Raw genomic sequence first — 16762 nt, 5'->3', positions numbered from 1 at the left:
GATAGGTACATGGAGCTTAGAAAAATAGAGGGCTATGCGGTAAGGAAATTCTAGGCAGCTTCTAGAGTAGGTTATATGGTTGGCACAACACTGTGAGCCGACGGGCCTGTAATGTGTTGCAGATTTTCTATGTTTCTATGCTTCATAAGAGTAGGGATGCAGTTTACAGTCCTGATAACTTTCCAGTGATGCCAAACAGGTTCCAGGAAAGTGCAAGTGTATACTGTGGTATTTCAGATACTATGGAAAATGCTAGTTGAGTCCCAAGTTAAACCACCAATGCAGGATGGAAGGCTAAAATAGTACAAGTGTATTGCATTTGAGACAAATTCAAGGAAGCACTTCTACATGTAAAACAATGTAGTACCTGGAATAATTGTCTGGGCAGTGAACAGAGTAAAAAATTCTGAGCTTATTTAAAAATGAACTGGATTATCTGGAGAGAACACCCTAGGTTTCTATGGGAGGTTACACAGACAGAATAGCCTTTATTCATCATTTGTATTTAGAAGCTGGACAGGTAGCATTAAACCTTGTTTACAAAACACTTGGAGCAGCAGGTTGATAGAGAATGCCAGAACAACAGCGTACATGTAGACCTGTATGATCAGCAGTTTTCATATTAAATATCAGGCAGAATCTGTGGCAGGCAAATTGTACTGAAATCCTGGCGTATAGCTCCAGCCACCAGGATTGTATTTGGTGCACGTCACAAGTATAGAAAGTGTGCCATTTCACTGCACAGCAAGCCAAATTCTCTAAAAATCCTTCCTGAAAAGTAAAACATTGTAAAAGTTAGAGCTTGGCTTGTAGTCGTTGCCAAGCTGTCTTTTGGCTACTTCATTTACAATGGAGGCCAGCACAATTCAAGTAGTCGCTGATAGTTATTTCTGTTTGTTAATCACTGCAGGATGGCTACACCAGTATCACAAGTCTCACCAGCATCCAGTAAACGAAGCCTTGTATCAGATTATGGCAAGAAGGTAAATTGAACATTTTGTTCCAAAACTTCACATTGAGAATATAATAAAAGAAAATTAAATCCAGTCTTGTTAAGCATTCAGATTAATTCTTTATTGGAGTTTTCATAAGCTTGATGGATGTTACTACTGTTCCTGCATTAGTGTATATTATGTATAACTGTGAAATCAATGCTTTAATATCAGATTTTAATTAGATATTTGCTAGGTAAGCAGTAAATGCAATGTTGTTTTAATCTACTTCTTGGTGGAAGATAATTAATGTTGTTGGAAGTCTTGCATTTGAGGAAAAAATATATTATCTATACAAACATCCCTTGCCTCTCAAAAAATAACATTTTACTGTTTAGATTTAAGCACATGTATTTGCTGCTGATTTGGAACATATCAATTTACTTGCTGATTCAAGAGTGAAATGGAAGAATGGGGCTTGTGTAGAAAAAGATGAGATGTCTGGATTAGGTCATGAAAAGGGGATGAAAAAAACTGACTCTTCTATTTTGCATTGGAATTCTTACGATTGTGAATTGAGAAAAACAATATTACAAATTTTAAAGCAAAGTAAGTGAAAATATTTAATAGACAGATGACAGCAATCAATTTGAACTGTTTTTCTCACCTCCTCCCACTTTGGATATTCCAGCTGTCCAAGGGACTGTTACCTCACACAATGACCAATATGAATATCTGCCCATGTTACTTCTACAGCAGGTCAGAAGGATTTAAATGGTAAAATTGTCTGAATACAGATATCTTTGCTAAGTTTGGGAACTGAGTACTCCATTTGTGATGCATATTCCACAGAATTCCATATATGTTGAAAGCACGTTTTAAAGTTTAAAAAACACACTTCTCATCTGTTAAGCACTATCTATCATTGTGACTTATAAAAGAGTTTAAACAAAACATTTTTATCGAAAAGTTTTTCCAACAAAATAATTTTGCTGTAATTTATGTTATACTTTGATTCCAGGCAAGATCTACAGAAAATATTGACACTCTATCAATGAGTAACAGTGTGACTGAGGGCCTGTCCAGGGGAATGCACACTCTGCCTACAATAGCAATTTCAAAATATTCAATTTCATCAGGTTTGTGCAATAACTATGCCATGATTCTTAACTGATGCTTGTATAGGTCAAGTTGAAGGCTGAGATTCTAAGTGATTCAAAGTTCAAAGTTAATTCATTTCCTTGTGGACATTTGCAGTAAGTGCAAAGAAGCACAATAGAATCAATGAAAAACTGCACATGGCAAAGACAGAAAAATAATCAATGTGCAAACACAACAAAATGAAAATCTGAAAAAAAGAGAAAAATAATGATAGATAAATAAGTAATATATATCGCGAACACGAGTTGCAGAGTCCTTAAAAGTGAGTCCATGGGTGTGAAATCAGTTTAGTGTCAGGGTGAGTAAAAATATCCCCACTCGATCAAGGGGCTGATGGTTGAGGGGTTAAAACTGTTCCTGAACCTGATGGTGTGGGACTTGAGCCTCCTGTACCTCAAGCTGAAAATAGCTGAAATAAATTAACGAAATTTTCAGTTTTTCAATGAAATTTCCACTCCCTAACTGGGTTGGAAGATGCGATGGGTGGAAAATTTCCTTTATATGGTGTCTTTGCAATCTTTAAAAGGGCTTGGAAAGTCCTTTGCAGTGCAGTGATAACCATACTGGTCTGCATTATGGTTATATTCTTTTGGATCGATTACTTGTGATATTTTTAACTGTCAAGACAGTACTTATTTCCAGGGAGTTGCTCTAACGTATTTTTCAGCAAAATAGTTTCACTGAAGACAAAATTACCTTTACAAACTAGCTTCATTTTCTACCCAAAGTATAACAAAATGCCTCTTCTTCCTCTCAAAGCAATATTATTCTTCTTCACTACTTAATCTAGGAAATATAATGATTGTAAATAGAGTCCTCAACTGTAACCTTGCCCACAACACTAAAATATAAAACAGAGTTGTACAGCACAGGACAGGCCCTTTGGCTCATAATATTGTGCCAAACTAGTTAAATTATTAAACAAAACTAATCCCTGCTGCCTACACAATGTCTATATCCTTCTGTTTCCTGCACATTCATTTGTTTTTCTAAGGGTCTAATGAACATCTCTACTGTATTTGCCCTGCCCATCTCTCTTGAATTTACTCCCTCTAACCTTGAAAGCACGCCCATAGTATTAGACATTTCAACCCAGAGAAAAAGATACTGGCTGTCTCCTCTATCTGTGTATCTCATAATATTATACACCTCTATCATATCTCTCCACTCCAGAGAAGACAACACAAGTTTGTCAAATTCAAGTTTAATTGTTATTCAGCCATACATGAATATCCATGAAATCAGCCAAACAAGGCAGTGTTACTTTGGGGCCAGGGTGCAAGACAGAACCAATAGTAACACAGAGCACAAGGCACATATAGCACATGGTAGATATCAGTAAAATACAGCGACACACAAAAGAAATATAGTCCAAGACCCCGAGTCAATGAATGTTGCAGAAATCTGCAGTCACACACAATGCAGCTTGTCTTCTGCCGAGTGAGCACGGGGCAGTAGCAACTCCAGTTTGGACTCCACGCTACACCGCCTCTGGTGGAGCACACTGACTCTGACACCCATCTCCTGGTGGCTGTAAACAGGAGACACTGCAGCTTGAGGTTGCGTCCTTGCTACAGCTAAGGCCATGTACCACCTGCCCTTTCAGTCCGCCATTAAATCAGTGAAACGGTCTTGCAGCATCCCACATTAACAATGGCCAACAGAGTTTTGTGATCACAAGGAAAGTGACTGAGCCTTCACTGGCTGTTGGACAGCACAGCTCCTTCGCACACCAATGACTCTAATGCAGGCAGCAGCATGATCTGCACCAAGTTCAGCTCCTTCAGTTTCTCTACCAACCAGCAACTCGCTGATGGGGTAGACCGGGAATACTTAAGTTCTTAATAACCAGCAGGGTCTTGTGGTCTTAAAAAATATGTTTAAAAAGGACAATAGCACATTTGATTGAGCCATAGTAGCTGCTGTGATCCAAGCTCTCCTTGTAACACATACCCTCTAATCTACACAGCAATCCTGGTAAACCTTTTCTGCATTCTCCCCAAATCCTGGACGTCCTTCCCATAATGAGACAGCCATAACTGAATGAAATACTCCAGATCCAGCCTAACTAAAATTTTTTAAAACTGCAACATAACCTCCTGACTCTTGAACTCAATTCCTTGACTAATGAAAGCAAGCATGCTATATGTCATCTTTACCACTCTATCAACCTGTGTAAACACTTTCAGGAAGACATGACCTGGTCCCCAAGATCCCTCTGCACATCAATACTGTTAAGGCTCTTGCCATTAACAGTGTACTGTCTCTTTACATGTTGTCTCTCAAAGTTCAACCCTTCACGCTTGGTTGGGTTAAACTTCATCGCTATCTTTCCACCCATATCTACAATTGATCTATATCTGTTTTCCAGTCCTGCACTATCTGCCACACCACCACCAATTTTTATATTATCTGCAGATTTACTAACTCCACCCATCTATGTTTTCATCCAGATCATTTATATAAAACATACACAGCAGAGGTCCCAATATGAATCTCTGCAGAACACTACTGGTCACAGACCTCCAGCCAGAATAAATTATTCTATTCAACCAACTTCCACATGACTTGGAACAGTTGACTTCCAGCCTGTGTCACTAAAGGTAGCCCTAACCACTCAAACCCACATGTTAATGATTAGAGAATTACAAGTGGTGTATTTAAACTTATCATTAAGCAAAATACTACTCTATTAGTGTATATTCAGAAAATGAACTCCAGTTTCACAAGTGATACAGACAGGACTTTGGGAGAAATGCAAGGATAGTTGGAAGTTTGACAGTAATCACTACTTACCACAAGTATTTCCTTTACTTGAGAATAGTCTTGCAACATAATCAACCTAGCCATGGCCTGGGAAAGACTGAAGACCTAACTTCATCCAAATGCCACTTGATCCAATTTAGAACACACATACATAGAAAAGCTTTTAAAACAGCATTTCTAGTCTGGCCAAAGTAATTGCAAAAACATGCAACTTAACTCATCTGCAGAGCCACAATGATTTGGTGCAGACATCCTGAGAAACATGTATGTAAAATTATCAACATGTATATCTGTGCTGACTTACAGATTCTGCATAAAGTGAATACTGTCAGATATGAGTGCTTTTTTGGCATAACTGTGTAAGACTGTGGGGGGGGGAAGGGAATTGACAATCAGGACAATCATGATTTATCTATTAATATTATGATTGCGTTGGTACAGATCGAAGCAGATCTGAGTTGGACTTGAGTGGATCCTGTGCATCAGGGATTGAGGACTCAGTCAGCCTCAGATGTAAATCCGTCCCTAGAGGTCTCAATGAAGCCACGGTCAGTTGAACAGATTAATCATTCATGTACAAATGTCTTATAACCTCATGATTACTGCAAGATAGTTCTTCTATAGAATAAAGTAATTGACTTTCAAAAAAATCTTAATTTATAAACCATGGAACTAAAAACAGTGTCACCTGGGAATATCATGAGTTGTAACTTCTGGGATGCACAATTTTAATTCCCTTGATATCCTATCATCATCCAAAAACCAGTTTCAATTAAAACGTAAAACTTCTTTACATACTGGTATAATTTTCTATCTGGAGTAACCAAATACCTCATCATACTCACAACTTTTTAAAGTGAATTGAACAGCTAATAGTAGAATTGAATACATTTTTGTACAATGATAAGTTTCTCCTGCTAATTCTTTGACAGTAGTGCTGCTTTTGTCCACTTGAATAATTTTTGATGATTTTTGTTCCTTCTAATTATAAAGATACCAAGTTAGTGTACCTTGATATTTTGAACTTTATACATTATGAGAGAATGCTTCATGACATATTATCTGGGGCAAAGTCTATAGTCCAGATCTATTTGAAGCAGCCCAATAAGCACTGACTTGGGTTCCCAAAGTAAATCACCTGTACATGGCTGAATCTCATAGCGTAGATCTGTTTGGCAGAATATTGGTTCTGGAAGTGGGTTTCAATTGTACAAACACTTTGAAATCTTATGCTACAATAATACAGTAATGATTATAACACTGTTGTAGTATTTTTCTATTATGACACCACCATGCATGCAATACAAGTGGTGGAACTAGATTCAGAATTTGAAGATGCATTTTCCTAAAATGAAGGTGTGTTCACGTGCTACTCACCTTTATTTGTCGTGTACTTTTAAATGTTCTCTTACTCATTAGAATTTATGAGTTACCTTGACACCTTCATAAGCCTGCATCAAAGAGCAGAGATTTAGCTTGAATTCACCATGGGCAGTTAATTATGTGATGTGGTCAGCCATCTTAAGGATGCACCTGAACTATCCAGGCATCCAGCTAATGATCAGATCAGAGTTAGGAAAATTGTTCTCCTAACTGTCTGTTAGAACACCTGAGGCCCATTTAGCCTCTTGTTTATGCTGAGTAAGCTACAATTTTCTTTAATGTTCTTAAACTCTCATCTCATGAACGTGAAAAACATTACCAACCACTGTTAAAATCAATACAACAGTTTAATAAGGATTGGTTATACATGTGACTCAATGCAAACATTAGCATTCACTTAAATGTTAAGACTGCTTAGATCACTGAGCGCCAGCTAAAATTATTGCATTTACTATTTCAACATCGAACTCCATAGATATTGGTTAAAGTCAATGATTTTCCATACTAACTAATTATTACCAAGAATGGAATTTTTTGTAGGTTACCTTAAGTAACTTCTGGTTATTTAACAAATGAAGTTCTGAGTTTTCACTGAAAAGAAAATAGCAAAATAATACTGTATTCTTAGCTTTGACTATTATTTCTGGCACAATGATAGCTATAGTGGCTCAAGCTTCTGGTTACCTAACATCAGCGCACTGTTTACTCTTACCAGGATTTTGCATTGGGCTGTGTCAGGGGAGATAAATGTACCATCTTAAATGGGAAAATCTAAAATGGATTGTCATATTTTTTGGCCTTGCTCTCATATAATATTAACTAACAAACTTAAATCCATATCACCTTATTGCAAACAGAAAGTCATATCAAAAGCAGTTTTCTTATATTCACTATATGACATGACTTACAGGATTACCTTGATGAAGATGACTTTGATGAAGAAGACATTGATGATTTGGTCTCTATGTATCGCCCAAACAGTGAGAGAACCAGTCTGGGAAGTGGGTTTTCTGTAGTAAGTTTGAAACTAATGTCTGTGATATCAATTGAATCTTACTATTCACAGTAGATTACTGTGTTAATCTTTAATAATGATAAAGTTATTGTTATGGTAGGTTGATCACTCTAATGATTTATGTAGTGCTCATTAATGTCCTAGAACATGGTTCAGATGTACTAACAGTTCAGATGGTAAAGAGAGGGTCTCCTCTGTTAAGACAGTGCACCATGTATATGATCAGTTCCAAAGCAATTCTCACTCAGCACAAAACTGTTTGTAAATATATAGACTGTACCGATGTCTTCTAAACATAGATTTCTAATCTACACACAATCATAACTATATAATGAAAAAATAATGAGCTGAATTACATCACTGCTCTGGATATAGATCATGTTAGTGAATGGAGTACAACAAACCCAAACAGCATCAAAGATAGTTTATAAAAAGGGATGTTTTAAATAAATATACATGTGCTAAAAGATTAAAACAATTATCGAAAATTTCATAGTCTGTATTTTTTGGTAGAAGGAAACTGAGAAACCAAGTGACCACTACAGAATGTGCTAATGATTATCAAAACAAATCTTTATCAATGATTAACAAAACTCTTCTCCCTTGGTTGTGTTATTAGTGCTTTGCCGCCTTAAATTTAACTCGTAATTTACACTGTAAATTGGTTAAGTATTAATGGGTTATTGAGAATACATTTAAAGAGAAGAAAGATGGGCTCATTTTGATTTCATTTTAGATGTCATGTTAGCATCTTTAATATACTGCTTTAGAAAACCTTTCCTTTTCACAAGAAACTGCACCTTTGAAATGTGACTGAATTCCTTTTATTCCAAATAACTTTTCAAATGTATTAATGTTGAAAATCTTGCCCTTATGCAAATCCACTTTCAGTGGAGGCCTTCCTTTTACTGCCATGCTGTTTGCTTACTATCACTCTGCAATGTCTTTGTATTTTTCTTCAATTATTGCCACGTGCTGTAATGCTTTCCCAGTCGAGCTCTGACAAGAAGTGGACATTCCTTAATGTACCTGATCACGATGCAGACACCGTAAGTTGCTTTGCTTTCAGATTTACTGGGCCATCTGTTTCTTACCATTTTCTTTTACAATTATACCTTTAAACATAATGACTTACTTTTCAGGAAATACAATCTTTCAAAATATTTACATCCAGGGCATAACATCTACGGGTAGAAGAGATTAAATGCTCCTATCACCTATGAACCAAAACAGTTCATTCTTTAAATGTCAGATACCGTTCGTCATTTTTTTTTAGAGCTGTACAGCAATTAAGTGTTCCATTTGTTTGACTATTTGCATTATTTCAAAGATTAGGACAGCCCTAAATTTTCCATGAAAGATAGCCAAAGGCTAAACAGTCTATAATAAATGGTATGATAGCACAGTTTTGCTAATAAATATGTATCTCATTGAATCACTTAACAGTTTTCAGTCAAGAATAAATGGGTCAATATTAAATCATGTCTTTTTGTACCAATTAATAATTTTGTGAAAGTGTATGCATTTAAAATATTATTTTCCTTGAGCAGAGTAGAGCAACTTTGATATTCTTTGACTGCTAAACTTTCATGTTAGACCAAACCTTGTTAGGTTAGCTGACAACTAATTTTCTTTGAAGTGGGGGAATTAATCTTTATAAGCCTATGGACTGATACCATTATGAACTGTTGGCATAGTAAAATGCTACTTCAAACAAGTTAGCTTCTATTTTATCAAGATAAATATTGAATTTGCTATTCATTATAGAATTCCAATTGTGATTGGAATTACATGCTAACTACTTCATTTCCCTTTGTTATTATCTTTCCAACCAATAATCAATCACTCTTTGCAACACAGGAGGCAAATAATTTTCTTCCTTAAGAGGAAGTGTTTATCTTTTCATTTCTTTGTACAGCCTTCCTACACCCCAAATGTAGGACAGACCCAATATGAAAGCAGCAGTGAGCACAAAGCTGAATCAAATAACTAATTTCTTCATCACTTCGTTTGCATGTTGATAACTTTCAGGTCTAAAAGAGAGCTCAAAATCAACCTCTAAATCAGAAGATTGAGTTTGTTTTATGTTAACTTATTCAAATAGTTCTTGATGCTAGACATTAGATGGGAGCCTTGCAAGTGAGGAGAAAAACAAATCTTCATACTGCAATTGAACATTTATGAAATCATTTTGAATGATCGTGGTAAAGCTTTCAAGTCTAGACAAGAAAATAATACCCTGCAAACAGAGAGAAAGGCCAAAAATGTCAATAAATTTTAGACAACCACAAAAGTCAAAAGCTATGCTTTGTGCTTCTAAATTCCTAAATGGTTTGAAGCTTTTTACGAATGAAATCATCAATGTGTATGAAAGGTAAATAATCGTCATACCTACAGTATGCTAATAGATCATCTGCCCATAGGAGAAATTAATGGAGTAAAAATCAGTTGGGCCATATAAGAGGACTCAGGCAGTTAATTTGAACATTCACCTGTTAATCCAAGTTTATTTAAGAAATCCTAAAACCCCCTTGAACTTATTTAATAACTTCAGTTATGAACCATTCTGGATAGTGTTTTTTGATTCAGTAAATTTACTGCAACAAAATTCTATTTATCAAAATGATAAATTGTGCACTACCTTAATGGTTATTTTGGAGCATTCCCAATATTGGACATCTAAAACAATAGATGCAGCATCTATCTTTCCAACTTGATCCTTTTTCTATGATTTCTGACATCCCCTTTGATCACTTTCAGAGCTTACTATCTTTCCATCCATTCCGAACCATTCCACACCCCCCCACCACCACTGCCCCCCTCCCCACCCACAATCTAACAACAGGGCCCATGTGCCACAGACTAATTATGTTCCTGGAATGGAGCAAGCGACTTCAATGCACCAAGGGGTGATTTAGTGGCATCATTTTTAAGTGTTAGAAACCATAGAAACCATAGAAAACTACAGCACAGAAACAGGCCTTTTGGCCCTTCTTGGCTGTGCCGAACCATTTTCTGCCTAGTCCCACTGACCTGCACACGGACCATACCCCTCCATACACCTCCCATCCATGTATCTGTCCAATTTATTCTTAAATGTTAGAAAAGAACCCGCATTTACCACCACGTCTGGCAGCTCATTCCATACTCTCACCACTCTCTGTGTGAAGAAGCCCCCCCTAATGTTCCCTTTAAACTTTTCCCCCCTCACCCTAAACCCATGTCCTCTGGTTTTTTTCTCCCCTTGCCTCAGTGGAAAAAGCCTGCTTGCATTCATTCTATCTATACCCATCATAATTTTATATACCTCTATCAAATCTCCCCTCATTCTTCTACGCTCCAGGGAATAAAGTCCCAACCTATTCAACCTTTCTCTGTAACGAGTTTCTTAAGTCCCGGCAACATCCTTGTAAACCTTCTCTGCACTCTTTCAACCTTATTTATATCCTTCCTGTAATTTGGTGACCAAAACTGAACACAATACTCCAGATTCGGCCTCACCAATGCCTTATACAACCTCATCATAACACTCCAGCTCTTATACTCAATACTTTGATTAATAAAGGCCAATGTACCAAAAGCTCTCTTTATGACCCTATCTACCTGTGACGCCACTTTTAGGGAATTTTGTATCTGTATTCCCAGATCCCTCTGTTCCATTGCACTCCTCAGTGCCTTACCATTAACCCTGTATGTTCTACGTCGGTTTGTCCTTCCAACGTGCAATACCTCACACTTGTCAGTATTAAACTCCATCTGCCATTTTTCAGCCCATTTTTCCAGCTGGTCCAAGTCCCTCTGCAGGCTCTGAAAACCTTCCTCACTGTCTACTACACCTCCAATCTTTGTATCATCAGCAAACTTGCTGATCCAATTTACCACATTATCATCCAGATCATTGATATAGATGACAAATAACAATGGACCCAGCACTGAGCCCTGTGGCACACCACTAGTCACAGGCCTCCACTCAGAGAAGCAATTCTCTACCCCCACTCTCTGGCTTCTTCCATCGAGCCAATGTCTAATCCAATCTACCACCTCTCCATGTATACCTAGCGACTGAATTTTCCTAACTAACCTCCCATGCGGGACCTTGTCAAAGGCCTTACTGAAGTCCATGTAGACAATATCCACTGCTTTCCCTTCATCCACTTTCCTGGTAACCTCCTCGAAAAACTCCAATAGATTCGTCAAACATGACCTACCACGCACAAAGCCATGTTGACTCTCCCTAATAAGTCCCAGTCTATCCAAATGCTTGTAGATTCTGTCTCTTAGTACTCCCTCCAATAACTTACCTACTACCGACATTAAACTTACTGGCCTATAATTTCCCGGATTACTTTTCGATCCTTTTTTAAACAACGGAACAACCTGAGCCACTCTCCAATCCTCCGGCGCCTCACCTGTAGACAGCGACATTTTAAGTATTTTAGCCAGGGCCCCTGCAATCTCAACACTAGTCTCCTTCAAGTGTTTGTAGTTTAACCCATCTGTTCCAAATAAAACATGCCAACTGTTTCCTTTTTGTGAATTACCCTAGTTATTAAAATGGTACTTTTCTGCAAGTTTATCTATCATATCCACAATTCAGCTGCACTATCTTTGAAAATACATTGAAAATTTAGCCAAGGACTTAATGTAGTAGTTCTAGTTCACAGGCAATAAGCATTAGTATGCAGTATTATGTACGCAGTAAACAAAAACATTATCGGTTAATTTCATTGTTGACCTCTAGATCATAATGAACTATTGTAGTGGATACTTTCTTATATATAGTTACATAAAAATTAAAAGGTTGCTCATTTTCTTAAGTGTTTAAGATTTGCAACCTGTATACCCATGCCTTTATCATATGATAGATATATTAACAATTCAATAGTATGATTCTTTGAGTTTCTTGTAACAAGGGCTATCCTTATAAAGGAGTTGTGTATGATTGGTTCATATTACATTTATAATAATGAGATGCATCTGATGTTCTGCCTCATTCTTGCCATGTCTGAATGTTAAGTAACATGCTAATTAAACTTCAAAACCCCTCAATACATCACCTGTTGACACTAATTGTTTCTTTCAGACCAGTTTAAATAGCATGATGAGTGTCTACAGTGAAACTGGAGATTATGGCAATGTAAACATCAGTGGGGAAATTCTCCTTGGAATCAATTACAGCTACCGAAGTGGAGCATTAAGCATCTCTGTGAAAGAATGTCGTAATTTAGCTATTGCTGATGAGAAGAAGCAGAGAACTGATCCGTAAGTAATAATATCCTTTTTATGTGAAGAAATAGCTTGGTTTTCAAATTAAAATAAAAATATCACAAGGCATTTGGGTCAAACTGTTCCAAATCACAATAGCTCTTCAGTATTGTTTTAACTGTCTAACTCTACAGCACAGAAACAAGCCCTTTGGCCCAATTTTTTTTTCCTCAAAGTGCCAAACTAAGCTAGTCCCATGTGTGTGGATTTGACTCGTATCCCTCAGATCTTTTCTTACCCATGTACTATTTCCTTTGGCAACTCATCCCATATACCCTGTCAAATGTGTAGGGTGGAGATCGTTGCCCCTCAGGTCCCCTTTAAATTTAGGTTCCACAAAGTCTCCACAAAATCTCCACAAAGTCACCCCTCTGCTTCCTAACCTCCAGGGGAGAAAAGCCCCATCCTGTCTAGTCTCTGTTTATGACTTAGGCTCTCCAATCCTGGCAACATCTTTTTGGATCTTTTCTGGAACCTTACCAGCTTCAGGACATCCTTGCTAAAGCTAGGCAACCAGAACTGCTTACAATCGTTCCGAATGTGTCTTGTCATGATGTCTCAACTTTTGTGCTCAATGCCCCGTCTGATGAAGGTAAACATGCCAAACACCACCTGTCCACTTGTTGCCACTTTCAGGGAACTCTGCCACGACACTCCTATATTCCTCTGCTCTATAACACTCTCTAGCACCCTGCCATTCCTTGACACACTTCCTCAATCCAGATCTTTTTGTAATCCTCGATTCTTTCCTCACTGTCCACTAAATCATTCATTTGGATGACAAACAACAGTGGGCTCGACATTGATCCTGCAGCACAACACTGGTCACCTGCCTCCAATCTGAAAAACAGACCCCTATTACCACAGCTACACACACGGAAATGCTTGAGGAGCTCAGCAGGTCAGTCAGCATCAATGGAGGGAAATGTAAAGTCAACATTTCAGGCTGAGACTCTTGTGCCTCCAGTACCACCTTCTGACTCCTTGCACGCATGCATGCAGGGCTTTGTCAAAAACCTTGGTAAAGTCCACATAGACATGCTCTATGGCCCTGTCATCATTTAATCCTCTTGGGTCTCCCCTTTTTAAAAAAAATCAAATCATGAGATGAAAATTCCAGGCTCAAAGCCATGTTGACTCTCCATCAGTCCTTGCCTTGTCCCATGCAGATAGATCCTGTCCCTCAGCATCACCCTCCCCCAGTTAACTTCCCAACTACTAATGTTAGACTCAGCAGCCATAGTTCCTAGCTTGTCCTTGCAGCCCTAAATAAAGGCATAACATTAGTAATATTAGCCACCCTATAGTCTTCTGGTACCTCACCCATGGCTAATGATGATATCAAAGATATTCAGACATTTATATGGATAGAAAAGGTTTTGAATGATTGGGGCTAAAGGCAAATATGGTCAGCTCTGATGACATCATAGTTGCTATGGACAAGTTGGGCCAAAGAGTCTGTTTCTGTGCTGTATATCTCTGATTTGGTCAAGCCTGGACATTTATCCACCTTTGTGCTTTAAGATCTCTTCTGCAAAGGGATATGTTTCAATACAGCACAATTTTCATCCTTGAATTCCCTAAATTCTATAACCTTTCTCCATGATAAATACAGTGGAGAAGATCACACCCATCTCCTGTAACTCCACAAATAGACAATCATATTGATACTTAATGGACCCTATTCTCTCCAAAGTTACTCTTTTGCTCTTACTCTACTTAAAGAATCTCTTACTATCCTCCTTTATCTTACCTGCCAAAGCTATCCTATGTTCTCTTTTTCTTTCTCCTTCTGATTTCCCTCTTAAGTGTGTTCCTACATCAATTCTTCTCAAAGAGATTCACTTGATTCCTGCTTCCTATACTTTAATGTGCTGTCTTTTTCCTGACCAGAATCTCAATATCCGTTATAAACCAGGATCCCTAATCCTGCCAGCCTTGCTCTCTCTAACAGGTACATGCTAGTCCGGAAGTTTTCTCATTACACGTCTCTCTAATTTGAGGACCAGTTCTATTCATAACTATTTACAAACTTGTAGAATTGTACAGTGCTTTTTGATAAATTCACTTCAAGTAGCTTAATTGTTTCTCAGAACTGATTTTTATTTCACCTCCAGCTATGTGAAGATGTACCTCCTCCCAGACAAATCTCGTCAAAGCAAACGCAAGACCAAGATCAAATCCAATACCACAAATCCAGTTTTCAATGAAACATTAAGGGTTTGTCTTTCTATTTCATAAATAATCAAATCATTAACCAACTACGTTATGGAAATGCTCATTCTTCTTTTCTAAATTATAGAAATTTAATTCAATTATTTATTTCGAGTGAACTGGATCAGTGTTTTGCTGTGGAAGACACTGAGCAGTATGCCAGAAATTCAAGAGTGTTGGGACGAAAGTTAGTGCAGTTGCAATTACTAGGGAGAAGGTGCTTTGGAAGCTGAAAGGAGTGAAGGTAGACAAGTCACTAGACCAGATGGACTGCACCCGAAGGTTCTGAAAGTGGTGGCTGAAGAGATTATGGAGGCATTAGAAATGATCTTTCAAGAATTGCCAGGTTCTGCCTTGGTTCTGGAGGATTGGAAAATTGCAAATGTCACTCCACTCTTCAAGAAGGGAGGGAAGCAGAGGAAAGTAAATTATAAACTGTGTAGTCTGATCGCAGTGATTGGGAAGATGTTAGAGTTAAGGATGTGGTTTCAGAGTACTTGGAGGCACATGATAAAATAGGCCAAAGTCAGCATGGTTTCCCTCAAGGGAAACTTTTGTGTGCGAATTCTGTGGAATTCTTTGAGGATATAACAAACAGAATAGACAAAGGAGAATTGGTGGATTTTGTGTACTTGGATTTTCAAAAGGCCTTTGGCAAGGTGCTGCATATGAGGCCGCTCAGAAAGATAAGAGCCCATGGTATTACAGGAAAGGTACTAGCATGGATAGGGCATTGGCCGATTGGCAGGAGGCAAAAGTGGGACTAAAGGGAGCCTTTTCCGGTTGGCTGCCGGTGACTAGTGGTGTTCCACAGAGATCAATGTTGGGACTGCTTTTTATGTACGTTGTATGTCAATGATTTAAGTGATAGAATTGATGGCTTTGTGGCCAAGTTTGTGGATAATACAAAGGTAGGTGGATGGGCAGATAGTGTTGGGAAAGCAGGGAGTCTGTAGAAGGACAGATAAGAATAATAGACAAAGAAGTGAAGAGGGAATACAGTGTTGGGAAGTGTATGTCAAGTACTTTGGTAAAAGTAATAAAAGCATAGACTATTTTTTAAACGGAGAGAAAATTCAAAAATCTGAGGTGCAAAGGGACTAGGGAGTCCTCATGCAGGGTTCCCTAAAGGTTAACTTGCAGGTTGAGTCACTGATGAGGAAGGCAAATGCAATGTTAGCATTCATTCGAGAGGGCTAGAATATAAAAACAAGAATGTAATGCTGAGGCTTTATAAGGCACTGGTGAGGCTTCACTTGGTGTATTTGAACAGTTTTGGGCCTGTTATTTAAGAAAGAATGTGCTGCTATTGGAGTAGGTTTGAAAGAGGATCATAAAAATGATTCCGGGGATGAAAGGTTTATCATATGAGAGTTGTTTGATGTCTCTGCTGGAATTTAGAAGAATGATGGGGGAATCATTTTGAAACCTATTGAATGTTGAAAGGCCGAGGTAGAGTGGATGTGGAGAGGATATTTCCTATGCTGAAGGTCTCTAGGACCAGAGGGAAAAACCTCAGAATAGAGGGACATCCATATAGAATGGAGATTACATAGAAACATCGAAATTCTACAGCATGATACAGGCCCTTCAGCCCACAATGCTGTGCTGAACATGTCCTTACTTTAGAAATTACCTAGGGTTACCCATAGCCCTCTATGGGTATTAGGAGGAAATCCTCTAGCCAGAGGGTTGTGAATCTGTGGAATGTGTTGCCATGGGTAGCTGCGGAGGCCAGGTCACTGGGCGTATTTAAAGCAGAGGTTGATAGGTTCATGATAAGTCAGGCTATAAAAGATTACAGGAAGAAGGTGGGAGAATGGGGTTGAGAGGAAAATTGATCAGCCATGATCAATTAGTGAAGCTGGCTCAAATGGGCCTAATGGCCTAATTTGCTCCTATGACCTGTGGTCTTTTAATTCACTTGTTACTTTGAACCTCTGCTGTATTTTCTTTGTCACTTGTCTTGTTAAGCTATTGTTTATTTTAGTTTGTTGAGAATATTTATTTTTTCTGGAAACTGGAC

The 16762-nt window shown here is 38.1% G+C and overlaps 1 protein-coding gene across 5 annotated transcripts in view; it reads left to right on the top strand.

Moving 5' to 3' along the window:
* The window catches only part of sytl5 (synaptotagmin-like 5), a 204821-nt gene that overhangs the window by 170796 nt on the left and 17263 nt on the right, over positions 1-16762 (top strand). For all 5 annotated transcript variants that reach the window (XM_072260486.1, XM_072260482.1, XM_072260483.1 and 2 more), the window contains 6 exons: positions 911-983; positions 1954-2071; positions 5301-5407; positions 7153-7257; positions 12341-12519; positions 14640-14742. In XM_072260486.1, coding sequence (XP_072116587.1) covers positions 911-983; positions 1954-2071; positions 5301-5407; positions 7153-7257; positions 12341-12519; positions 14640-14742 — 685 coding nt within the window. The remainder of the gene's footprint in view (positions 1-910; positions 984-1953; positions 2072-5300; positions 5408-7152; positions 7258-12340; positions 12520-14639; positions 14743-16762) is intronic.

This window comes from Mobula birostris, chromosome 6 (genome assembly GCF_030028105.1).
Source record: "Mobula birostris isolate sMobBir1 chromosome 6, sMobBir1.hap1, whole genome shotgun sequence".
NCBI lineage: Eukaryota > Metazoa > Chordata > Chondrichthyes > Myliobatiformes > Myliobatidae > Mobula > Mobula birostris.
This window is presented reverse-complemented; position numbering and strand designations above follow the sequence as displayed.